This window comes from Loxodonta africana, chromosome 19 (genome assembly GCF_030014295.1).
Source record: "Loxodonta africana isolate mLoxAfr1 chromosome 19, mLoxAfr1.hap2, whole genome shotgun sequence".
Classification (NCBI taxonomy): Eukaryota; Metazoa; Chordata; class Mammalia; order Proboscidea; family Elephantidae; genus Loxodonta; species Loxodonta africana.
This window is the reverse complement of record NC_087360.1, coordinates 2,928,703-2,954,978: the sequence shown is the minus strand read 5'-3', so window position 1 is coordinate 2,954,978 and position 26,276 is coordinate 2,928,703. Positions and strand designations below refer to the sequence as shown.

The 26,276-nt window shown below is 49.3% G+C and overlaps 1 protein-coding gene across 1 annotated transcript in view; it reads right to left on the bottom strand.

Annotated features, from left to right (window-relative positions):
• LOC100659766 (transmembrane protein 132D-like) overlaps window positions 1–26,276 on the bottom strand; it is a 66,340-nt gene that overhangs the window by 7,644 nt on the left and 32,420 nt on the right. Inside the window, exons 2-4 of the mRNA XM_064272953.1 lie at window positions 9,347–9,552; window positions 7,215–7,488; window positions 4,531–4,722 (exon numbers count right to left, since the gene is read on the bottom strand). Of these exons, the coding sequence (XP_064129023.1) occupies window positions 4,531–4,722; window positions 7,215–7,488; window positions 9,347–9,552 (672 nt within the window). The remainder of the gene's footprint in view (window positions 1–4,530; window positions 4,723–7,214; window positions 7,489–9,346; window positions 9,553–26,276) is intronic.

The window sequence follows — 26,276 nt, the reverse complement described above, 5'->3', positions numbered from 1 at the left end:
AAATAATGGAAAACAGTTGGTGGTGATAGCCGGGCACCATCTAGCTGTACTGGACTCAGCCTCATGGAGGCTGTGGCAGTTTTGTTCCATTAGTTCTCTGGACTAATCTTTTCCTTGTGTCTTTGGTTTTCTTCAGTCTCTCTCGCTTCAGATGGGGTGAGATCAGCAGATGGCCACTCACAAGCTTTTAAAGGTGGTCTGACAGGGATCACAATAGAGGGCCCTAGATAAAGCTGGATGGAGAAAAGTGTAGAACAAAATTCTAACTGACACACACACACAGAAAAGACCAGACTTACTGGTCTTACAGAGATTGGAGAAATCTCGAGAGTATGGCCCCTGGACATACTTTTAACTCAGTACTGAAGTCACTCCTGAGGTGCACCCTTCAGTCAAACTTTAGACAGGCCCATAAAACAAAACAAGACCAAATGGGCACATCAGCCCAGAGGCAAGGACTAGAAAGCAGGAGGGAACAGGAAAGCTGGTAATGAATGGGGAACCCATGGCTGAGAATAGGAGAATGTTGATCCATCTTGGGGCTGATAACCAATGTCACAAAATAGTATGTGTATTAGTTGTTTAATGAGAAACAATTTGCTCTGTAAACCTTCATCTAAAATACAATAAAAAAAAAAAATCAATAAAAACCAAAACAAACAAAAAAACGGAAAACAGCTGTTGGCGAGGTTGTAGACCCTGATCCATTGCTGGTGGGAATGCAAAATGCTACAGTCATTGTGGGAAACGGTGTGGCAGTTCCTCAAAAAGGCTGAACACAGAACTACCATCTGGCCCAGCAATCCCAGTCCTAGGTATATGCCCAAAAGGATCAAAAGCAGGAACACAAACAGAAACCTGTACACCAACGTTCATTGCAGCACTTCTCACAAGAGCCAAAATGTGGAAATGCCCATCAGCAGATGAATGAATAAAGAAAATATGGTCTATGCATACAATAGGAAACCCTGGTGGCGTATGGTTAAGTGCTAAGGCTGCCAACCAAAAGGTCAGCAGTTCAGATCCACCAGTTGCTCCTTGGAAGCCCTATGGGGCAGTTCTACTCTGTCCTATAGGGTCGCTATGAGTTGGAATCTACTTGACAGCATTGGGTTTTTTACAGGTTTAGGGGGCGGGAGATAGGGAGAAGGGGAAGTCATTGCTTAGGGGGCACTGAGGTTATGTTAACGGTGCTGGGATAATTTGGAAAAGGATAGTGAGGATGGTTGTGCGTCATTAGCCATTAAAAAAAAAAAATTAGCGAGACATAAATCAAAACTACACTGAGATACCCCCTCACCTTCAATAGACACCACCTCACCTCCATCAGATACTACCTCACTTCTCTTAGACACCACCTCCCCTCCCTCAGACACCGCCTCACCTCCCTTAGATACCACCTCACCTCCATCAGATACCACCTCACCTCCTTTAGACACCACCTCACCTCTGTGAGATACCCCCTCACCTCCCTTAGACACCACCTCACCTCTATCAGATACCACCTCACCTCCTTCAGATACCACCTCACCTCTGTGAGATACACCCTCACCTCCCTTAGACACCACCTCACCTCCCTTAGACACCACCTCACCTCCGTTAGACACCACCTCACCTCCCTTAGACACCACCTCACCTCCGTTAAATACCACCTCACCTCCCTTAGACACCACTTCACCCCCCTTAGACACTACCTCACCTCCCTTAGACACCACCTCACCTCCGTTAGACATCACCTCACCTCCCTCAGACACCACCTCACCTCCCTCAGACACCACCTCACCCCCCTTAGACACTACCTCACCTCCCTTAGACACCACCTCACCTCCGTTAGACATCACCTCACCTCCCTCAGATACCAACTCACTTCCCTTAGACACCACCTCACTACCATTACACTGGAATGATGAAAAAAAAAAAAGAAAGAAAAGAGCTCTTGGAGAGGTTCTGAACAAACTGGGACCATCACCCATTACTGGTGGGAATGCAAAAAGGTTGCAAAGACTATAATCAATGTTACTGAATTGTACGTGTAGAATTTGTTGAGATGGTGTAGGTTTGTTGCGTATATTCTCACCACAATGAAAAAACACAAGTGGTGACCCTGCGCCCTCCTGCAGCCCAGCCAATAGATCCGTATGTGGTTAGACGTTGGTGTGGACCAGCCCCTAAACAGAAGACCCAGCGCAGAATCCATCCAACACGACACTGATTCACCCAGTTCCTCTAATCTGCCATGAAATCTGAGCAGGACATTCAAAGACACTTTGGATTTCTGGAGATGGAAAAGTCAGAGCCAAGTTGCACACAGGGACTACAGCCCATCCAAACCATGGAGCAAATCTCAGGGTAGCATGTTCAGCTCTGTGTGCCAGAAATGGATTAGCTCTTTGGCCTGGCTCGAGCTGTGTCCTGTCACTTCCTTAACTCTTAACTGGTGTCCCCAATTCAGCACCCCCTGAAGACAGAGCAGCCCCAGTTACTTCTCTCTGTTCTCTGTGGCTTGCGCCCAGGCTGGCCTCTTTCTGTGAAACAAGGGAGGTCTGCTTTTGGCAGGAATTCTTATCTTTACAGGGACTGTCCACTTTCAAGTGTTTTCTAAAACTAGAGCCCACGCACAAAGGCCACATTGTGGGTGAGGGGATTAGTGACACCTGCCAGGGAGCAGCAGTGACATGGGGCGACAGGGAGGCTCTTTGTGTCCCGGGGCCAGCCTGGCTCAGTGCCCATTCCCGCTCTGAACACAGCCACGGCCTCCGTGGGAGCTCACGGGTGGCCAGGTCTGGTGACCCGCCTCCTGAGGGGGAGCTGTCCTGTCTGATGGGGGAAGCTTCCAGAAAAACCTCCCCGGTGGGCTGGGCCTCCCACCAGCCCCACACGAAGACAACCCCTTTACATGGGTGCTGAGAGAATCGATGGTCTGCGGTCACTGTCTTGTTGTTAAGTATGCTCCTAGGAAATACGGCATGCCCACCCGTGAGGGAGGAGAACACAGGACATCCGCAGATTCCCTACAAAATGCTCCTTTCGTTAGGAAACAATGTTATCAACATACATGGGCAAGCACACGGCACACAGATACATATACATATACATATACATATACATATACATATACATATACATATACATATACATATACATATACATAATGCACACACATACCACATATATACATATATACACATATGCTCACCACACATATACAACATACATACATGGTACACGTATATGTACACATACACCCACAACACGCATATACACAATACACACCACACATATACACACAAAACATATGTACACACAAGTACATACCACACATATACATATATACACACAGACCACCCATATACAACACACATATACATTACACATATACATTCAGATACATCTACTTTCACACACAACATGCATAAACACAATACACATGGGTACACATAACACATGTGCAAAAACACATAACACATATACATATATACACATATACAACTCACATACACATGTACATATACAATAATACACGTACAACATGCATATATACAGTACACGCTACACATATACACACAGAACATACATGCATACATACATGCCCACACATACACACAAACACAACACACAATGCACACATCACACGTGCATGCACATATACTAATACACACATACAGGCAACACACACGCCACACATATACACATACACACGTGCACATACAACACACATATATACACACGCACGTATACATACCACACACACATACACACACTGTACACATGCATTCCACACTCACATACATACACAACACACATACACGCACCACACACATGCATTCCACACTCACGTACATACACAACATACATACATGTATGCAAACCCACACAACACGCATGCCCACATACACAGGATACACACACTCACACATACAACATACGGTGCATACCACATGTGCACAGACACACAGCACACGCTCTGTGAGCACATGCTCCTCCCTCCGTATGTCAAACGATGGAAAAGAAAAACCCTGACCGCTATCACGCGACCCCATTTCTGCTAAATGGAAAGGGGTGGAAACCATCTCCTCACACCCCCCAACCCCCTAACTAGTCACCCTGTTTTCCTTGCAGGGATGAAGCGGCAGGATGTGGTCGCTTCTGTGTCCCCCCTTCACCATCGAGGTACAGCCGTGCCCACAACCAGAACTGCCTGTGTGGACAGCTGACCGATGAAAAGCCCACGAGCCTGCATGACTGACCACCTGAGGAGCCCTTGGCGTCGTGGCTGAGGGGGAGGGGCCTCCTGTCTGCTGTCTCTGGGTGGCCTGTCATCTCTGACTCAGGAAAATACCTTCTTGTGCGTTTTCCTTTGGGGAGCTGGCAGAAGGAGGTAGAGCACACACCCCAACACAAACCCACCCAGACTGACACACCCACTCAGTGACTCCACCCAGCACGAGGCCCTAGGGGTGTGTGACCCCGCTTGATGTGTGGCCCCACCCATCACGCACCCGTCCGCGTGTGGCCCAAGCCCCCACACACCTGCTTGGGCCTCTGCAGGAGCTCCTGGGCCACTGCCGTTGCAAAAATGGCCCTGTTGCTGCCTGGGCTGAGCTGCAGGGACAGCGACAGCCCTGTCACGAGCTGGACGCCGAGGTCCGTGATGGTCACCTTCTCGTCCAGCACCATGACGGTCTTCTCGGCCAGGATGGCATCCGACAGGGGCGACAGGACCTGCGGGCAGAGCACAAGACGGGGGCTGCTGTGAGCCCAGGAGTCACCCACACACAGGACGCTGGGGGAAGGGTGGACCCAGGAGCAGAAAGAACAGGAGCCAGCCTCCCCCAGGGCTTCCTTTAACACCTACGGCTCACCTGTGCACATGGGACGCAGTTCTCATTGACAGCAAGGTGCTACCATGGGGTGGCACCCTCTTCCCACCCCACAAATAAACTCCACCACCACCAGCCATCCCCAACAGAAGTGTCCCCGTATTCACTTCCTGCACACCTGCCTGTGGGCTACGGCTCTTGTACAGCACAGAGCAGCTCTACGGTCACCCAGCAACTATGCCATCTAATTCATTTGTGTATTTTGTTTTGTTTTTAAACTCTAGCACGAAAGAGCAGTGGTTTTAGTATGCTAGTTATATATTGATGTATTTTTTTCTCACACACATGAAAATCAACATGGAGCTAAGAGGTGGAGATCAATGGTCTGTGCACCCCTAAAGTCATCTTGTGTGTCACTCCATATTTTGGGGGACACTGAGCTGCGATGCTCAGTTACATTTTGGAAGACAGTCCACAGCTCAAATCCATATATTTTCCTGCTTGAGTAAAATAATCTCTTTTAAATACTGGCTGATCTCCCAGAATGCACTTGTTCTAAGTCTCCCAGAGCCCACTGCACTCTAGCTACAGGGACCCTCATGCACACCTTTCTGGAGGCGTCACGGACAGGCTCATAGGACCATGCCGTCACCTCTAAGTGGGGTACTGTTACGGACTGAATTGTGTCCCCCCAAATGTGTGTCAACTTGGCTAGGCCAGGATTCCCAGTACTGTGTGGCTGTCCGCCATTTGTGATCTGATGTGATTACTCCTTAAAAAAAAAAAAAAAGAATCCACACCTGTTGCTATCAAGTGGATTCCAACTCATAGCTGGACTCTATAGGACAGGCTTATACCCACCCTATAGGACAGAGTAGAACTGCCCCACAGGGATTCCAAGGATCAGCTGGTGGATTTGAACTGCTGAACTTGTGGTTAGCGGCAGTAGTGCTCAACCACCATGTCACCAGGGCTCCACGTAATTACCTATACGTTGTAAATCCTACCTCTATGATGTTAATGAGGCAGGGTTAGAGGCAGTTATGTTAATGAGGCAGGACTCAATCTACAAGATTAGGTTGTGTCTTGAGTCAATTTGTTTTGAAATATAAAAGAGAGAAGTTAGCAGAAAGGAGAGGGGCCTCCTACCACCAAGCAAGAAGAGCCAGGAGCAGAAAGCATCCTTTAGACCTAGGGTCCCTGCGCTGAGAAGCTCCTAGACCAGGGGAAAACTGATGACAAGGACTTTCCCCAAGAGCCGACAGGGAGAGAAAGCCTTCCCCTAAGACTGGCCCCCAGAATTTGGACTTCTAGCCTCCTAGACTGTGAGAGAATAAACTTCTGTTTGTTAAAGCCACCCACTCGTGGTATTTCTGTTACAGCAGCACTAGGTGACTAAGACAGGCACCTACTGAGGAGTCAACCATCCTTTGTCCTCAGCAGGAGGTAAATGACCTAGCCCAAGGGAGCCTCCTGGTCCTTGCCCATCCTGTCCCTAGCATTGGGTACCCGCCCACAAGACCAACAGGATCATGTACTTTGTTCCCTCCTCCAGCCCACTTCTGACATGACCAAGTTCCCATCCAGCCCAAAGCCGGGACTCAATAGAGGCAGCAACGACACCACGGAGGGACGGAAGGAGGTTTAGGGGACAGTGGTCAGTGATGTGGGGTGGCTGGTGCCCACGCTGGTGATTCCAGTAACACTAGCTCACCTCCAGGGCTTGATTCCCAAGGTGGGAACATCAGCCATCACTTAGGGAAAAATCACGTACCAGAGGGTCGCACGAGACCCAGCCAGAGGAGCTGGCCCTTTATTTTTCTGACGTAAGTAATACAGGAAGAATTCCAAGATTTCTGTCATGAGGTTGTTGCACTTATATTACGTCACTAACAGTGTCTTTAAATTTACTCGCTGTGAAAAGAGATGCTGTTCTAAGCAATGACATATGGCTAGGATTCCCAGTGGGGCAGGGACACGGGGAGCCCTAGGCTGGATTCTCAGTGGGGCAGGGACACAGGGAGCCTGGGCTAGATTATCAGTGGGGAAGGGAGACAGGGAGCCTGGGCTGGAATCCCAGTGGGGCAGGGACACTGGGAGCCCTAGGCTGGATTCTCAGTGGGGCAGGGACACCGGGAGCCCTAGGTTGGATTTTCAGCAGGGCAGGGGCAAAGGGAGCCTGGGCTGGATTCCCAGTGGGGCAGGGACACGGGGAGCCCTAGGCTGGATTCTCAGCGGGGCAGGGACACCGGGAGCCCTAGGATGGATTCTCAGCAGGGCAGGGACACCGGGAGCCCTAGGATTGATTCCCAAGTGGGGCAGGGACACGAGGAGCCTGGGCTGGATTCCCAGTGGGGCAGGGACACGGGGAGCCTGGGCGTCTGGGCATCATACCTGAATGGTGGTCATCCCAAGCTCCTGTCCTATCAGTACTTGTCCCCCCTGCAGCTGGAGAATCCTGGGCTCCTCCACCTTCATGAAGTCATGCACCAGTTCGGTGATGTCCACTTGCCAGTCGGAGCCCAGCAGGTGAGCCAGGTGCCCCTCAGGCTCGGCCGCCTCGGCCACAAACTGGGTGAGGACCCGTACCATGGCATGCTGGTACTGGAGGGCACAGCCCCGGCCCCGCCGCTCCTCCTCGTCCTCCTCCTCGCTGTCCCGGGCTGGCCTGTTGAAGAGGCAGTTCAGTCTAACACATACTTCTGGTTAGTCACCTGCCAGGGGCTGTGGGCTGATCACCACATGGGCTGTGAAGGTGAGTGAGCCACCATCCCTGCCTTCACGGGGGTCACAGCCTGGTGTGGGCTCAGACAGATAAGCAGGGGCAACATTCAGAAAGTGTGTCCACGGGTATGCATGTTGCTGTGATGCTGAGCAGGTCTCAGCAGAGCTTCCAGGCTAAGACAGGCTAGGAGGAAAGGCCTGGAGATCTACTTCTGAAACTCAGCCCATGAAAACCCTATGGATCACAACAGAACATGGTCTGTATGGCACTGGAAGATGAGCCCCCTAGGTTAGAAGACACTCAAAATACACAGTGGCTGCAACACAGGACTCGAGCAGACCAACGATGGTAAAGATGGCACAGGACCAGGCAGTGTTTCGGTCTGTTGTAGTTGGGAACACTATGAGCTGGAGCCAACTCCACAGCATCTAACTACGGCGTGAACAATTGTCACAGCCCTGTAAACTAGTCCACAAAGGAGCAGAGTATGTAAGCCAGAGCAAGGCAGGATGAGATGAGAAAGGCGGTGACGGCCAGGAGAGGACAGATGTCGGTGGGTCCCTCGTCACCTGCTGCCTCATGTGCCATCAGCCCCTTCTCAGCACGGTCAGGTCCTCCAGCACTCAGCAGCTGCTCACTCTCAAGCCTGCTCGGCCACCATATCTGACCTGGGCGCTGGCTGCTATCGCACCTGGGCAGGGCCAGCGCTCCAGGAGTCTTCCCCTGCAGGTCCCTGCCCTCCGCAGCACGGATCCCCACCCCCCACTCATAGTCAGAACACCCTACAGGCATGATGGGATCTTTGCTAAAGCCATCACCCAATGGCTGGTGGGTCCCACAGCCTTCGTCCTTGGGGCCACCCCTCTCCTGTAGTGGTAGCATCCACATTGCCTTTGTGCCCTCACGCCTGGGTTTCTCTGCGATGACAGTCTCCCAAGGCAGAGCCTAGGCCACTACCACCCTCTGTTCACCTGGTGCCCATATAGTCACCTGATGGTGGATAATGGGGACCCTGCAACTCTATCCCATTGCTGTCGAGTTGATTCCGACTCATAGCGACCCTATGGGACAGAGCATAATTGCCTCATAGGGTATCTAAGGCTGTGATCTTTACGGGACTAGATCTCCAGGTCTTTTCTCCCAAAGGACAGCTTCTAGATTTGAACCGCTGACCTTTTGGTTAGCAGCTGAGCGTTTAATTTGCATTGAATTATGGTGTTGCTGAAGGATATTGAATATACCATGGACTGCCAGAAGAATGAACAAATCTGTCTTGGAAGAAGTACAGCCAGAATGCTCCTTAGAAGCGAGGATGGCAAGACTTCATCTCACGTACACTAGACATGTTATCAGGAGGGATCAGTCGCTGGAGAAGGACATCATGCTTGGTAGAGGGTCAGTGAAAAAGAGGGAGACCCTCAAAGAGATGGAATGACACAACGGCCTCAACAATGGGCTCAAACATGCCAACAGTCATGAAGACGGCGTAGGACCAGGCAACATCTCGTTCTGTTATACGTAAGGTTGCCGTGAGTCAGAGCCGACAGCAGCTAACAACAACAATGACATTGGGAAGGATATGATGCACTATCTGCTGGGGACGCAGAGATGATGGGATAGAAGCCTGGGGCCTCATGACAAAAGCCTGGTGGTGAATGAAGCCAACACCAAGTGTATCAGGCAGGACAGATGGAGAGAGATCAGAGAACCCTGGATCCAGCCATGCCTGAAGGAGCACACGGACTGAAAGTAGCTGTCCCTGAAGTGGGTTGGTGTTGGGGGTCTCGGCAAGCACACCCACCTCTTGTTGGCGACGATGGGCACCCTCCAGCCCTTGATCTGGTTGAGCTCGGTGTCTGAGACCTCAATGTGCAGGGGCAGCTGGGGCACCCACACTGTCATCTCCAGGGCACCCTGCAGATGTTGGTAGGTGAAGTTCACCACCACATTCACCCTGCCCTTCATCTCCTTGCCGTTGACGAACACGTAGTCACATCTGTCAGACACCTGTGAAGTGTAAGAGGGTAGGGGATGCGTGTGAGTTTCCAGTACGTTCTATGACCTGAGTGATAGAACTCAGCACACGGCCCCAGGTGTCTATGTCTTCATAGCAAGCTCAGGCCCATCAGCCCCAAAAAGCCCACCGGGGCCAACTCAAATTTGTGCACAACTGGTTCTTTTAAGAGTAGCTAAACAAGCAGATTTTTAGCTACTTAGAGCCTGTCTGCTTTGTACACCCCATGAAATTTCACCCAGTGCGTGTTAGCCATGCCGAAACACCAACCAGCTGCCATCAGGTCAGTTCCGACCCACAGTCCCATGCAGTTCCTCAGGGTTTTTTTTTAAAATAGTATTTTATTATACTTCCGGTGAAGGTGTGCACGGCAGTTTAGGTGCCCATTCAACGATTTCTACACAGATTATTCAACGACACTGGTTACATCCTTCACAATGAGTGAACATTCCCAATATTTCAGTTCTGGTGGTCCTGTTTAATCTAGTTTCCCTGCCCTCTCGCAGTCTCATTTTTGTTCTAAAGTAATTGTTGACCATTTGGTCTCATATGGCATGATTTTTTTAAAGGAGCACAGTGCTCATGGGTGATAGGTCTTTGTTTTGTGAGCTAATACACAGGGTTTTCAATGAATGACTTTTTGGAAGTAGACTGCCAGGCCTTTCTTCCCAGGCACCTCTGGGTAGACTCGAACTACCAACCCTTTAGTTTACACCACCAGGAACTCTGCTAGCCCCAGATAAAATAAGCCCCATAGTTATCAGAGCCCCAGCTGTCACTGTCTTTGCGGGTCTTTGACTCAGAGACCCCATGATCATATATAGGACCTCCCTCCCTTCTCTTCCCTGGGGTTTTCATGCCCTCTTCCCTTCCTGGGGGCTCCCTGTGCTGCTTGCCTCTGGCAGACCCCCTGCTGATGGGACTGCCTCCTGCATCTGCGTGGCCAATGTGTCAATCCCAATAAATAGCTTACTGTGCAACACTGCTATCTCATGGTCATATCTTTTTCCTTGATCGGCCACGAATTTCCTCAGAAAGGGAAGAGCAGGGGTATTCTGAGGTCGCTATTGTGGAGAGTGGCAGTCCCAGGAAGATGCACACAATTAACATGCTTGGCTGCTAACTGAAAAGTTGGTGGTTTGCGTCTACCCAGAGGTGCCCTGGAAGAAAGGCCTGGTGATCTCCTTCTGAAAAATAAACCATTGAAAACCCTCTGGGGTACAAATCTGCTATGACACACACACCCGGGGTCACCAGGAGTCAGGGCTGAACTGACGGCAGCTGGTTTAGGAAGCATCGGGGTTAGCAGCTAAACACGAACCTTCCTTCCTTAAGAAGAAGTAGGTAGACAGGCAAGGAAGGAGGGAGGGAGGTAGAAGAGGAAAAAGGAAGGGAGGAAGGGAGGGAGGCAGAAAAGAAATGGATAGACGGACAGTCAGACAGACAGGCAGAGGCGAATGGGTGATAAGGCTCATTTTTAAAGAAGCAGGCTGTTTTGTGAACTCAACATTTTAGATGCTCTTGCCTACCAGGGGAGCTGAGACCAGGAGCCTGGTGGTTACCCTGGCCAGCGTGCCGCCCCGTCCCCTGTGGAAGGAAGTGGCTGCCTGGGAGCACTAGGTACAGCTGTGAGTGCAAAGCTAAGTCTCTGGCTTTTTTTTTTTTTTTAACTCAGTGTTCTCCATTCAAGGTGGTGAGAAAAGTGGGACCAAGACACTGGAGAAGGACAGGGGTGCCGGAGAGGGAGGACCTAGTATCACTGCAGGGTGCTCTGAGGGGACTTAACAGGTGGCTACACACCCAGGGCTTGACCAGCAATGCTGGGACTGGGTGGCAGGGAGCTGAGATGGGGATAAGTGTGTGTGTGTGTGTGTGTGTGCGTGTGTGTAGGACCATGTGTGTGAATGTGTGAATATGAACATTATGTGAATGTGTGTCCATGTGTGTGAATGTGTGTGAGCATTGTCTGAATGTGAGCATGTGCGTGTGTGAACATAACTGCACGAGCACTGTGTGATGTGTGTCCGTGTGTGTGAGCACTGTGTGAATGTGTGTTCGTGTGTGTGTGTGAGCATTGTGTGAATATGGGTCCATGTGTGTGCTCATGTGTCTGTGAGCATGTAAGTATGTACATATGTGAGCATACATGTGTGTATTTGTGTGTATGTGTGAGTATTTGTGTGGTGTGCATGTGTATCTGTGTGTGATTGTATGTATGTGAGTGTGTGTGAAGTATTTATGCTAAATTACACAAGTGAACACTATTCTGCTGGGGGGTTGTACACCTGGGCCTCTGGGGTCATCTGGTTGTCCACACACTGCAGTGTCCACATCAGTCTCCACGAGGTGGTCAGTACACCTGTCAGCCAAGTTGTCTTCTTCCTCCTTGTGGCACACAGTAGGGTTGTCTTGTCCTTCCAGCTTGCTGTTGTTGAGCGGGGGTGTGGCTGTGACTACCCTGACCCAGTCGTTCCTTGCTGGAGCGTTTCATTTCTGATGAGAGACCTTCCAGAGCTGTCTTGCCCTGTGACCCGGTGGACGGGGATGTCCCAGAAGGTGGTGGTCCAGCAGTGTGTGCCCTCAGGGGCTCTGACACAGACAGCCTTCTCCCTCAGGGACAGGGGCCGTGAGTGGGAACCAAACCCTTGTGTGTTAAGTGGTTGAGATGCCGGGGCATCCATCGCCTCAGCCTACCCTAGCTCCTCGGGACTGCCACGCAGTGCCCAGCATATTGTGGTAACTGCATTAACAGAACAGAGTGCTCCAGGTTAAAGGGTTTAGGAAGCTAGGTCTGGGTAAGACATGAAGACAGGGAAGGTCACAGGGAAGAACCTATGAATGTGTGGATTCCTGCAAACAAAACGAGCCAAGAATTTAATTGGGGTCAAAGATGGGGGGCAGAGGTCTCAGTCAGGAACGGGCTGTAGGAGCATTACTCCTGAATGCCAAGTTTGGGGTCTCCCCTCCTAATGCTAATGAATTGCTAATGAAGGAAACTGTATGCAAACAGAATAAATAAAAATCAGGGAGGAGTGACTTATGGTCTTGCCAGCTTCACCTTGGAGGAGGAATCGGGAAGTTGGGGAAGGGCTTGAGTGGAATACCAAGGTGGAAGAGGTCTCGTGGGGAAAGACTTCAGTGGCAAATAAAAGGGACCGTTCTGAGCCTGATGAGTGTATAGCTCCCATGTCTAGTCTCCCCAGAGTCCAATTTCACTTCCTGCCCTAGATTCCAACAGAGTGGCTTTTATCTGTCCAATAAATATTCCCTAATTTGCTCATGTCCCTGGATGGTGCAAAGAGTTAATGTGTTTGGCTGCTAACTGAAAGGTTGGAGGTTCCAGCCCACCCAGAGGCAACTAGGAAGAAAGGCCTGGCAACCTACTTCTGAAAGATCAGCCAGGAAGGCCCTATGAGCACAATTCTACCCTGACACACGTGAGGTTGCCGCGAGTCAAAGTAGCCTTGACAGAAACCATTCTTCTAAAATTTCTGCTCACTTTAGTTGGAGCAGGGAGATTAGACACCCTCACACAGCAGAGACGGCCATGTGAAAACAGAGGCCGAGGTTGCAGCCATGTGGCCACAAGCCAAGGAATAAATTCTCCCCTGGAGCCTCCAGAGGGAGGTGGCCCTGCTGACACTTTGCCTTTGGTCAGATGGCACTGCTTTTGTACTCTTGGCCTCCAGAACTCTGCACGAGTATGTTTCTGTTGTTTAAGACATCAATTTCGGGGTGATTTGTTACAGCAGCGCAGTATCCTCCTACGCCTTCTCGGCCCCACTTCTTCCTCTGCCCTGTCCTGCTCCCTCCCTTCCTTTCTCTCACAGGTCTCCCGAGTGCCCCACTTGGTAAATCCCATGTAGGATCCTCAGACAATGCTCTTAGGGACCTGACCTAAGACTGGTCTGAGCCTCAGCTGGGAAGACACAAGCCTCACCCCTGTTGTTATGGACTGTTGTTATGTGTCCTCCAAAATAAGTGCTGGAATCCTAACCCCTGCACCCGTGGATGGGACCCTGTTCGGAAATAGGGTTTCTTTGTTATGTTAACTAGATCATACCCGAGCAAAGTGGGTTCTAAATCCAATCACTTCTGAGTTATGAAAAGAACAGATTAGAACCTGTGGCTAGTTGCCTCCTTTGCCATGAGACCAGAAGAAATGGATGGTGCCTGGCTGCCATTACTGAACATTTCGATCAAAGATTCTAGAGATGAAATCCTGATCAAAAGGGGGAAAATGCAGAACAGAATTTCAAATTTTCATGGACACCAGACATCCTAGAGCCAGGAAGGTTGGATGAACCCCAAAAACTATTGCTCTGAGATAATCTTTAAACCTTAAACCAAAAATGTCCTCTGAAGTCTTCTGAAAACCAAACAATAATTCAGCTTAACTAGCGAAGAATTGGAAACCCTGGTGGCATAGTGGTTAAGTGCTACGGCTGCTAACCAAAAGGTTGGCAGTTCGAATCCGCCTGGCGCTCCTTGGAAACTCTACGGGGCAGTTCCGCTCTGTCCTGTAGGGTGTGAGGATCCTCCCTAAGACCAGGAATGACCAGGGCTGCTGACAAGGAAGGAATCGATACCATCTGCACTGTTAGCCTCAGAGCTGTGAGAACTAAGACTCTGTTCTTTAAGGTCACCCACTCGTGGCACTTCTGTTATAGCAGCACTAGGTAACTAAGATATCCCCAAAGGCCATCCGGAGCCCCAGCCACCACCTGGGCTGGAGAGAGAAGCCGACATGTGTTTGTGTGAGAGCCAGGCCAGGCGGAACCATCCCCAGGTTTCCGGCATCCACCTTTTCCTCCGTGACCTGGCCATTGCATTACGACTGTTAAACGTTACACACGCTCCCCATGGGAGATGGACTGAGAAATGGAACGGTCTAGGTGAGCTGAGGGGACCTGTTCATTATGTCTCATTAAAATATGACAAACTGTACACGTCCAATAATTTATTAATAAACTGCCACTTTCCAACGCTGATGGCTGGGAGGGATGATCCATTAAAACTCCTAAACCTCTTTCACGATCCATTCCAGCTGGGCGTCCTGCTCTGTTATGGGGGCCGAGTCAATATTTCTGGTTCCAGTGTGCACAGCCTGGCACTCATGTGAGTTTAATGACATTTTCTTCTCTTTTCTGTTTAAATGCAGGATGAATTTAAATCTTATTTGAGCATCACCGACATTCGTGGTGTGGTGAAATTTACGTCCCTTTGGTACTTTTTTCTACAACTAGATTTGATGATAATGAAATTCTGTTTCCTTTTCTGCCTCAAATGTGGCAAAAACAGATACCCTACAGAAGTCTTTGTGCCCAATTCTCAAGCAACATGCATGTGCCTTTCTGAGAGTGGCCTCTATCCTGGACTAAGATAACAACATTCATAATAGTGGTAACAAGAATGGCCGTGTCTTAGTCATCTAGTGCTGCTATAACAGAAATTCAACAAGTGGATGGCTTTAACAAACAGAAGTTTATTCTCTCACAGTCCAGTAGGCTAGGAGTTCAAATTTAGGGCACCTGCTCCAGGGGAAAGCTTTCTGTCTCTGTTGGCTCTTGTCATCAATCTTCCCCTGGTCTAGGAGCTTCTCAGTGCAGGAACCCTGGGCCCAAAGGACACGCTGTGCTCCTGGTTCTTCTTTCTTGGTGATAGGAGATTCCCATCCTCTCTGCTCGCTTCTCTCTTTTATATCTCAAAAGAGATTGTCTCAAGACACAACCTAATCCTGTAGACTGAGTCCTGCCTCGTTAACATAACTGCCTCTAACCCTGCCTCGTTAACGTCATTAGAGGTAGGATTTACAACACACAGGAAAATCACATTAGATGACAAAATGGTGGACAACCATACAATACTGGGAATCATGACCCAGCCAAGTTGACACACATTTCTAGGGGACACAATCCAATCCATGACGGGTGGCTGATATTTACTGAGTGTTCGCTACCTGCACAGCACTGTACTAGAAGCTGAATACATTATTCCCTTCAGTCCTCACAATGACTCTGTCAGAACTCTCGTGTTGTGGCTGGTTGCTGTGGCCTCCGCTCTGATTCATGGTGACCTTATGTACAAAAGAAGGAAATGTTGCCTGGTCCTGCGTCATCTTCACGATGGTTGGTAAGTCTGAGCTCATCGTTGAGGCTGTTGTGTCAGTCCATCTCGTGGAGGGTTTCCCTCGTTTTCGCTGACCCTCTACTTTACCAACCATGATATCCTTTTCTAGCAACTGGTCTTTCCTGCTGACGTGTCCAAAGTAAGCAAGTCAAAGTCGCGCAATTCCCCTTCTAAGGAGCATTCTCGTTGTATTTCTTCTAGACCAATTTGTTCACTCTTTGGCAGTCCATGGTATATTCAATATTCTTCACCAAAACCAGTTTGAATGTGCCAATTCTTCATCTGTCTTCCCTTTTCACTGTCCAGCTTTTATCAAATAAAAATAAAAGTTAAGAAAAGGCAGATCCCAGGGTCCTCTGCAGCTCAGGCTCCTAGGGTGGGTTTACATTGTCACAGACTTGTCACTGATCCGATTTTGACTGATTTCACTGACGGAAGGCAGCTCTGAGCCTGGTCCGCAGTCCTTCTGTTATCCTCACACTCACCACAGAGAAGGCTTGAGATGAGGTGGTTCTGACAAAGACCAATCCGCCCACCAGTTCTCAGAGGCTCCGTTTTGATTAATCTTCTAAGGTAGACGAGAACTGATTATGAAAACCTCCCTCGTCTCGATCCCTCAACAAAAGCTCGGCTTGGCAGCTTGCTTTGAGCTGGAGGACTCTCTGCCTCGTATCCAGCGATGCCGGACAGTAATCCCTGTTAGGCTAGTCCGTCGCATCTAAAGTGCGCGTGTTAGATGCCTGCAGACTCACTGTCGTAGACCGAATGCGTTTCCCTGCCCTCTGTGCGAGTGGTGCTCCGGGTGGCATCTAGGTCCTGCCTGGCACTGTGCGAGCCCTGCTGGCATCACCTGAGGGTGGGTGGTGGCAGCGGGGTGGCAGAGCCAAGACCAGAAATGACTGCTGTGTTTCCAGCATGGCTCCTGGCTCTGTGGCATTTCACCTGGTTCTCCAGCCCTCTTAGCAGTTCTACAAGCCGTTCAATACCCTTATGACAAACCTAATACATTCCATTTCTGCTAAATCAGCCAGAGCTGCTTGCTGTCGCTTGCGACGATGACTTCTCAGGGCGACAAAGGTTGGGTACATCAGTGAGGCCTGCCTGGGCCAGCACTGGGGTGAATATGTGAGAAGCTGGGGAACACGAGAATCCACAGGTTTTGGAGGCCAGGAAAATCCAGAGTAATATGCGGTCTTATACAGTAGCCACTAGCTGCATATGATTCTTTCATTAAAAAAAAAAAATGTGATAAAAATATACCTACCAAAACATTTGCCAACTGAACAATGTCTACGTGGGCAATTCAAAGACATTATATTCTTCAAGTTGGGCAACCATTATCACTATCTCTTTCCAAATCATTCCACCACCATTAACATAAAGTTACTGCCCCCTAGCCGAAGTCCCCCTTCCCTGTCCCTCCCACCCTGTAACCACAAATAATCCCTGCTTTCTATGTTATCTGCCTATTTCATGTAAGTGAGAGGTGGTGTGGCTCTTTCTTTAAAATAAAATGAAAACTTCAGTGCCTCGGTTGCACTGGCCGCGTGACCACTGTGGCTAGAGCTTCCGTGCCGGACAGTACGGACAGAACATTTCCACAGCTCTATCGGTCAGTGCTGGTCAGAGAAGTGAAGGGAACTCAGCTGGGTGCCCCCTGACCCAGGAAAGCCCGGAGCCATTTTCTGCTTAGAGTCCAAGGGGGACCTACTGTTTGAAGCATCTTGATAGCCCTGAGACTGCACCGTGGTGAGATGGGGGACGGAAACTCTAAACGACGGTCTTCCTCCTGGCTCTGAATCAGACCCCATCACGCCTACCCTGAAGGTCCTCCCCCACCCCAGAGAGTTAGACGTTCATTCATTTGCGGCACAGACGTCTCTTGAGACCCAGTGATGAGCCAGGCTTTGTCTGGGGCTCTGGGGACACAGCAGAGAACAAAATTTAAAAAAGAGCTCGGCTGCTAACCAGAAGTTTGACAGTTCGAATCCACCAGCTGCTCCTTGGAAACCCTATGGGGCAGTTCTACCCAGTCCTATAGGGTCACTATGAGTCTGAATCGACTCCACGGCAATGGGTGTGGTTTACCCTCATTGAGTTTACACGGCAGAGTGACAACTGACAATAACAGGAAAATAAGCAAAAGGCATGCTGACAGGAAGGACCAAGCTCAGTTGCCGTTGAGTTGACTCCAACTCGTGGCACCCTGTGTGTGTCAGAGTAGGCTGTGCTCCAGGGGGTTTTCAGTGGTTGAATGTTTAGAAGTAGAGACACCTCTGGGTGGACTTGAACCTCCAAACTTTTGAAGCTGTCTTATACTGTCCTAGTGGAGCCCTGGCGGCGCAGTAGCTAAGAGCTCAGCTGCTAACCAAAAGCTCAGCAGTTCAAACCCACCAGCCACTCCTCGGAAACCCTATGGGGCAGTTCTACTCTGTCCTACAGGGTCGCTATGAGTTGGAATCGACTCGATGGCAATGTTTTTTTTAATTTGTTTATTTAGTGCTCCAACTCAGAAAACACCATTTGAATTTTTTCAAGAATGACAGAAACTGCTCTCAGACTCTCTACTGCAGTGGTACAGACGGTGAACGTCCTTGGCTGCTAACAGAAAGTCTGGCAGTTCGAGTCCACCCAATGGCTCTGCAGAAGACAGGCCTGGTGAGCTACTCGCAAACAGCCGCTGAAAGCAGCTCTACTCTGACATGCAGGAAGATGCCGTGAGTCAGAGCCGACCTGATGGCCGCGGGTTCTATGTCAATGAGTAGGTGTCATCTTAAAAATTTTTTAATTTCACAAAGCTTTGCCACATTTAATGGATATTTCACACCGGCTTTTAAAGTCTGAACACCTCATTGGAGATTTTCTTTTCAATTGTTCTGTTTCTTTGTTTTGCTAGTGAAAAGTGGGAGAATGAGCCAGGCTCCCAGCTAAAGACATCAAATAGAGCAGAAGGAAGCCCAGGCAGCCAAGAGCCGCTGCTCCCCATGACCGGCGCTCCCCGCTGCTGCCTGCTCTGAGTGAGGCCCTCTTACCCGCCCTCTGCCTCATCCCAGGGAGTCCACTCACGCGCAGCAGCCAGGTCTATGTTCTGTATTTTCTCATTTTCTCCAACACGAAGGTCAACACTCTGTGTTCTGTGCTTTTCCCTTTAAGGGCACAGCTCACACATAGCTCTAAACACTTCTGGGTGGGTTTCGGGTTTCTAATACCTAGAAGTTTAAGAATCAGAACCACACTTCTGAAAATGATAGCCAGATAGATGGAAAATGGACACCAATCTTTCTTTAAACACCAGGGATAGAAACAGGGAAGGCAGTGTTCTGAAGGTGGCTGTGTAGCCTCTCGCGAGGCTGGAGTGTGAGGCAGTGGCAGGCTGTCTCCCCAAAGCTCAGGCGCGTGGTTTCAGCTGGGACCCAGTGCCCCGGACGTACCCCATCAGCAGTAGCACTCCCCTGGAGCAGTGCGCCCCCTCCTGGTCTGCAGGCAGGGCTCCCGCACAGTGCCCACTGCTCGGCTTCTGCTTCCCTGTGAAGCATCGACATGGGGATATCAAGCGGGCCGTGGCCCCTATCACTTCCACCCTTAGTGACCACTTCCCGTCTGGTCTGTCTGTCCTACTCTGGTGGCTTGTGTGTTGTTGTGATGCTGGAAGCTATGCCATGGTATTTCTGATACCAGCAGGGTCATCCACGGTGGACAGGCTTCAGCAGAGCTTCCAGTCTAAGACAGACTATGAAGAAAGGCCTGGCAATCTAATTCCAAAAATTAGCCAGTGAAAATCCTATGGGTCACAATGGTCTGATCTCGTTGTGCATTGGGTTGCCACGAGTCAGGGGTAGAGGCAATGGCAGCTAACAAGAACTACAGCTACCATCAGGTACCAGTACTATCCTCTGTTTTTGACACGTGTGATTCCCTACTGGACACCATAAACTTATGTGCAGAACCCTGCCTGGCCGATCTCTGTGTCTCCAAAACCTAGGACAGGGCGTACAGTCGAGGCCCAGTCAATATCTGTTGAATGATCCATGAAGCCTCGATACGGCAGACCCTGTATTTTAACAGGGAGCAGGGGGGCAAATGGAGCAGTACTGAAAACTTTCAAGGGTCTAACTATGACAGAGATGATGGCTCGCCCCATCCTTCTACCACCTGCCTCTTATCTAATCCAGAATAGGGTTTTAGGTTTTGAAATGACATGGACTTATATGTAGGTTAAAACTGAAATTGTTTCTTACTTCCAGTGGCTAGTGGTGTGACTCCCAACGTTCACGGTGTAGACCAGAGCAGTGGCTATTAGTCCTGGCTGCACATTACAGCCATCTGGGGCTGGGGACAAGGGGATGACTGATAATGGGTGTGGGGTTTCCTTCTGGGGTGGTGAGAATGTTCTGGAAATAATAGCTCCGGTGGTTGTACAGCATGGGGATGTTAAATGTCATCTACCGTATGTATTAGGCATGTGCATGTTACCACAACGACAAAAGAAACCTAAACTAATAACTGTAAGCAATTAAACACGTTTATATAAATAAAATATTTAAACTAAAAACTACAGACATTTAAAACAACAACAAAAAACATTAGCATGTGTGAAGACTCTTTAGGGTTATCTGTACCTTTGGATGAAGTCATTTTACCACTTGGGGTCTGTCCCAAGGAAAAAGATAAAGACTGATCTACGCAGTTTAAAGAAAAAAGGAAAATCAGATGCTAGGCCACATTCCTCAGGGTAGCTGGAGGAGCTCATTCCCGGCGGCAAGCAGTGGTCCTTAAGCAGGAGCTCGGTTAGCGTCAGCGCCAGCTGGAGGGTTTGTGAAGTCAGATGGCTGGGCCCATCCCCAGGGGTTCCCAGGTCCGGGAGAGGCATGAGATGGGCTTCTCCCCAGGGGTTCCCAGGTCCGGGAGAGGCATGAGATGGGCTTCTCCCCAGGGGCTCCCAGGTCCGGGAGAGGCATGAGATGGGCTTCTCCCCAGGGGCTCCCAGGTCCGGGAGAGGCATGAGATGGGCTTCTCCCCAGGGTCTCCCAGGTCCGGGAGAGGCATGAGATGGGCTTCTCCCCAGGGTCTCCCAGGTCCGGGAGAGGCATGAGATGGGCTTCTCCCCAGGGGTTCCCAGGTCCGGGAGAGGCATGAGATGGGCTTCTCCAGCAAGCTCCAGGTGAGGCTGAAGCTCCTGGTCTCCGAGTGGGGCTGGCGTTGAGCCAAGTCTTACCGCGTCAGGATAACTATGTCTGAGTTCTAAACTGTTACATCGCTGTGTAAATTTGAGCTGTTGACTAGTCTCTCTCACCCTCCATTTTATTTTCCACAAGACAGGCATAACGACAGGCCTTCTCTATGACTCACAGTTGGTAAAAATGTCCAAGGAGAACCCGGATGAAAGTGCTCGGTAAACGGGCAGCTCGTGTCTTGCTGTTAGGTGCTGCGCAGGTTGCTCCGGCTCATGGCGACCTTATGTACGACAGAAGGAAGCCCTGTCCAGTCCTGCGCCATCTTCATGAGCGCTGGTATGTTCAAGCCCATTGTTGCGGCCACCCTGTCAACCCATCTCAAGCAGCAAATCACTGTCATTTTTACAGCCGTGTGGCTAAGGGTTATACAAACTCCTGACTGCTTAGAGCAATAATCCCCAGACTTTAGAAAGCACCAGAATTAACATAGTAGGGGAGTCTTCTAAAAATTAAGACGCCCAGGCCTTGCCCCAGAAAGTCTGATTGGGTGGGTCTGGGCTACGACTTGCAAACCTGTATTTCTAATCCTCACCCCAAAGAGGCTGGGGACATTGAGAGACACTGGCCTACTCCAAACCCAGCTGCCTGCTTTTGCTGGGAGCTACAGTGATAGAGACATCATCTACTTCTTTTTTTCCAAAAGCAGAAACCCCGAGGGACCTCTTTCCTCCTGCATGAATACTTTCCAGAAAACCCCAGAGATGAATGCTTTCCAGTCTCAGAAGGAGGCTCAAGGGGTTCCACAAAGCGGACAAATGGCAGGAATGAGCTGGGGCGGTGTTTCTAAGGGTGCCAGCTGGTAAGCCTCAACTTGGGGTGCTTATTAAAAACAGAGATCTGTGGCCCTGCCCCTGGGGATTTTTAATTGTTAAGTCTAGGTTGAGTCCAGGAATCTGTGTTTTTAACAAGCAACACCCCAACTGAAGGCAAGTCTGGGAAACTTGAAATAGAGGAGTGGAGTCCAGGAAAAACTGCGTGGAAAAAAGGTCACTGGTATTTCTTGGACACCACATCTCTTCCCCACACCTGCAGTGCCCCTCACAGTCCAGGCCTGATTGGTAGGAACCAAACCTGCAAGCCCGGTGACGGGAAGGAGTGTTTCGCCTTCTAGTTCTTTCTCAGGTTTCATGGGAAGGGTCTCTGGCACCTGGGCTCCATCGCTGAATCTCACTGCTCCAGCCCTGCTCTTTCCAGTGCCCAAGTACGCCCTTGCTGCCCTGAATTCCCACGTAGACTAACTCTCTGCACCCCACAAAGTAAACAGAGAATTAAAAAAAAATCCAAACTCTTTCAAGATTTCTTCTTTAAATTTTCAAAGCAGGTTAGTTGTCACATTGAACCAGCTAAGTATTTGTAGAAGCCTTCCCCGTACCAAGATACCCAGCAATTACTTAGCTATCTGTGGAAGTAACTAAACCACGTAAACAGATCCCGTTAAACCCAGTCTATACGCACTCCCAAACCTACTGCCCCATAGCTGGATACCAGACATGTTCACGGCCACTCAAAACCATCTGGCGTAGAAGAAGTGGGGTGAAGAGGAAACCAGAGGGGTTTTACGTGATTATGGCTAAAACGCCTTACTTTGCAAATCTTATCGCATCCTAAGTTCACGCACCGGAGATGTGGATGGTAGATGAGGAACAAGGTCTGCAGTGCAAGCTCTCAGAGGAAACCTGTGCCAGCCCTCCTCCACGCTTAAAAAACAAACAAACGAAAAAATGTCACTGCCGGCGAGTCGATTCCGACTCATAGCGACCCTAAAGGACAGAGTAGAACTGCCCCCTAGGCTTTTCAAGGAGCGGCTGATGGATTCCAACTGCCGACCTTTTGGTTAGCAGCCGAGCTCTTAACCACTGCGCCACCAGGGCTCCATGCTTAGTGAAACATAATTTCCTTCTACTCAGAAATTCACTCAGTAAAGCAGCATATAAAGTAATAAACACACTCTGCATTTTCTTTTTTAGTGGAAATTATGCAAAGCAGATTTTATCAGAATTCCTGTGCTGAAGTGTCTTGCTTATTTGACATGAAACACCGACAATGACAAAGACAACGTAAAGCTCACAATACATCATTCCAACAAGGACACTGGTGACGAACTGGTAAATGACTGCCAGGAGTTCCAAGAGTATTGAAGATGAGTGGCTTTGCAAGAACACTTGAAATGCCCTGACGTGGGCTGGGTTCTCTGGAGACACAAAACCAGTAACATGGAGAGAGAGAGAGATTTATATCAAGGAAATGGCTCATGCGGCTGTGGAGGCTGGAATGTCCCAAGTCAGGGAGTCAGGATAGAGGCCCCTCCTGATTCACACAGCAGCAGGGGCTCGCTAACCCGAGATCCACAGGTCAGAGAGCAGGGCTCTTTCTCACAGGCTGCGAAGATCAGTGAATCCCAAGGTGGGCAGACAAGACTGCAGGTAAGCTGCCAGCTCAAGTCCCAAGAACCAGAGGTCAGACAAACAGGAGACAGCTGCAGGATCCAGCTCGAGCAAAAAGCCCCCAAGTCTTGCCAGACCATCCACTTATGTTCAGTGCAGTCCACACGCTCAAGAAAACTTACTTTCAACTGATTTGCTACTCACAGCAGATCCCATCATGGAGGTGGTCACATAATATCAAACCTCATCATGGAAGTGATCACAACATCACAGGACTGCCAAACCACTGAGAGTCATGGCCCAGCAGCCAAGGTGACACACAACCTTAACCATCACGTCCCCCGAAATCTCACAGCTTGTATACAAAAGACACTTGATAGGCTTTTTCAAAATTTTACAACGACCATAAAATTTTACCTGACATCAGGAAGGAGTTACTGGGTGGTGCGAGCAGTTAGGTGTTTGACTACTAACTGAAAGCTTGGAGGTTAGAACTCACCTAGAGGTACCTCAGAAGAAAGGCCTGGTGATCTAGATCCAAAAGGTCACAGCCTTGAAAACCCCATGGAGCATCGAGACCCCCTGGGTGTTCTACCGTGACACATATGAGGATCTCGACTGGTTTACTGCTTAGGCTAAAAGAAAGGTTGAATTATCTTTTAATTCTTTCACTAAAGAAATACAGTTACAAAGACATTGTCAGGAATGTCCGAAGTAGATGCAGCCAAAAGATATAGGAAAAGGCATTATAGAGGGGGGTCAAGCAGGTACTTAATAAAAACAATGTCATTTTTCTAGATTTTGTGATATTTGTAGTATCTGACACTTTAAAAAAATGTGATTTGTTGATTTCTCTTGTCAGTCTAAATAAACCTTCAGTACTTTGGGTACATAATTTTCTATTTGTTTTCTTAGACATGTGTTCCCCAGCCAAACTGGGAAGCTCCGAGGCCCCAGAACTGGGGCTGCCCCTGCCTGGCCTCAGTTTTCTGGATGCTTTCATCCCTCTTGCTCTTCTGTCCACATGGGCTCTCCCAGGTCTACTCTGTCCCCAGCCAGCCTGGAAATGGATCCTTCACTGGTTTCCATGAAGGATAATCTCAGAGAACATTTTTGAGAACTGTGAAGTTTTCTGTAGGTTTTCAGGCTACAGCAGGGCTCACGTTGTCTCTCACACGGCCTCTCGGCGTCCCTCTGTGTACCCGTGGTTCTCTCTCTTCCTTCTCCCCCAGAATAACCAGCACGGTGCTCCCCTTGCTCAACAGGCCCAGGACCCTGAGCCTCACGTCGAAAGAGCAGGCACTTCCCTTTCTGAAGTGTTGCTGAGTTACAGCCACTCTGTAATGTGCACACATCAGCAGCTGAACGGAATGCTTATATGTGTGTACACCTGTATACCTGCTATGGGTCAAAGGGTAGCGCCCCAAAAGATGTGTTGAAGTCCTAACCAACCCTACACTGGTGACCCTGTTTGGAGGCATAGGGTTTTTCTTTGCAGACGTTATCAGTTACTTTAAAATAAGGTTTTTTTTTTTTTTTTTTTTTGCAGGCATTGTTAGTTTGGAAACCCTGGTGGTGTAGTGGTTAAGTGCTACTGCTGCTAACCAAAAGGTCAGCAGTTCAAATCCACCACGTACTCCTTGGAAACTCTATGAGGCAATTCTACTCTGTCCTACAGGGTCTCTATGAGTCGGAATTGACTTGACGGCAATGTTCTTTTTTTTAATCAGTTAACGGAAGCCCTTGTCGTGCAGTGGTTAAGCGCTACGGTGAGCTACAATGCTGCTAACCAAAAGGTCAGCAGTTCGAATCCACCAGGCACTCTTTGGAAACCCTATGGGACAGTTCTACTGTCTATAGGGTCACTATGAGTCAGAATTGACTTGACAGCAACGGGTTTGGTTTTGGGTTTTATCAGTTAAGGAAGTCATACTGGAGTAGGGTGGGTCTAATCCTAACCTCTTCTTGTAAGAGAGGACAGACAGGCAAACAGAGTCACAAACAGGGGAAGACAGTGTGTAAGGATCTGTCTACAAGCCAAGAATGCCAGAACTGAGAGAAAAAAATGTCTGTCCATTCTTGTACATGACTTTTGATAAGCAGGTGGCCTCGCTTCTCCAGGAGTGGAACTGCTTGGTCTGTGGGCAGGCATGTTTCATCCCAAGCACTTTTAAGGGCCCCCCCACTTGCCCCCCCCAGTACAGCTCCCTTTCTAAGAGGACGAGGAGCCCTGCTGGCACAGTGGTTAAGTGCTCGGTTGCTAACTGAGAGGTTTTTGGTTAGAACCCACCAGCCGCTCTGTGGGAGAAACACGTGGCAGTCCGCTTCCATAAGGATTTTCAGGCCTGGAAACTCTATGGGGCAGTTCTACTCTGTCCTACAGGCAGGGATGGATTGCCTAATAAGCAAGGTACACACTACAGATTAGTACGTAAGCATAAGTAAGCCCACGCATACCGTGGTTACTGGTTAATCTGTCCCTGCCTATAGGGTGACTCTGAGTTGGAAATGACTCGGCTCGATGGCAGTGGGTTCTAAGAGGAATTCTGGCACCAGCTATTCATGTAATTACAGTTCCCTATCTCTTTATATGAAACCTTGGTGGCGTAGTGATTAAGTGCTATGGCTGCTAACCAAAGGGGTCAGCAGTTCAAATCTGCCAGGTGCTCCTTGGAAACTCTATGGGACAGTTCTACTCTGTCCTATGGGGTTGCTATGAGTCGGAATGGACTCGATGGCACTGGGTTTTTTGTTTGTTTGTTTTTGTTTTTTTTATCTCTTTACAGTTTAGTGACTGTGCCTGTAACTAATCCTAAGAGGAAGACATGGAGAAAGTGGAGTGTCTACCTTTGGAAGAAAGCAGATTCTGACAAGGCTTACAGAGAGGGCAGTTGGGTGGGGGCTCGGCTTCTCTAATGACTGTCACGCTTTTCTGGAGACCCACAGAGATACGTGAAAACGTGATGTGCT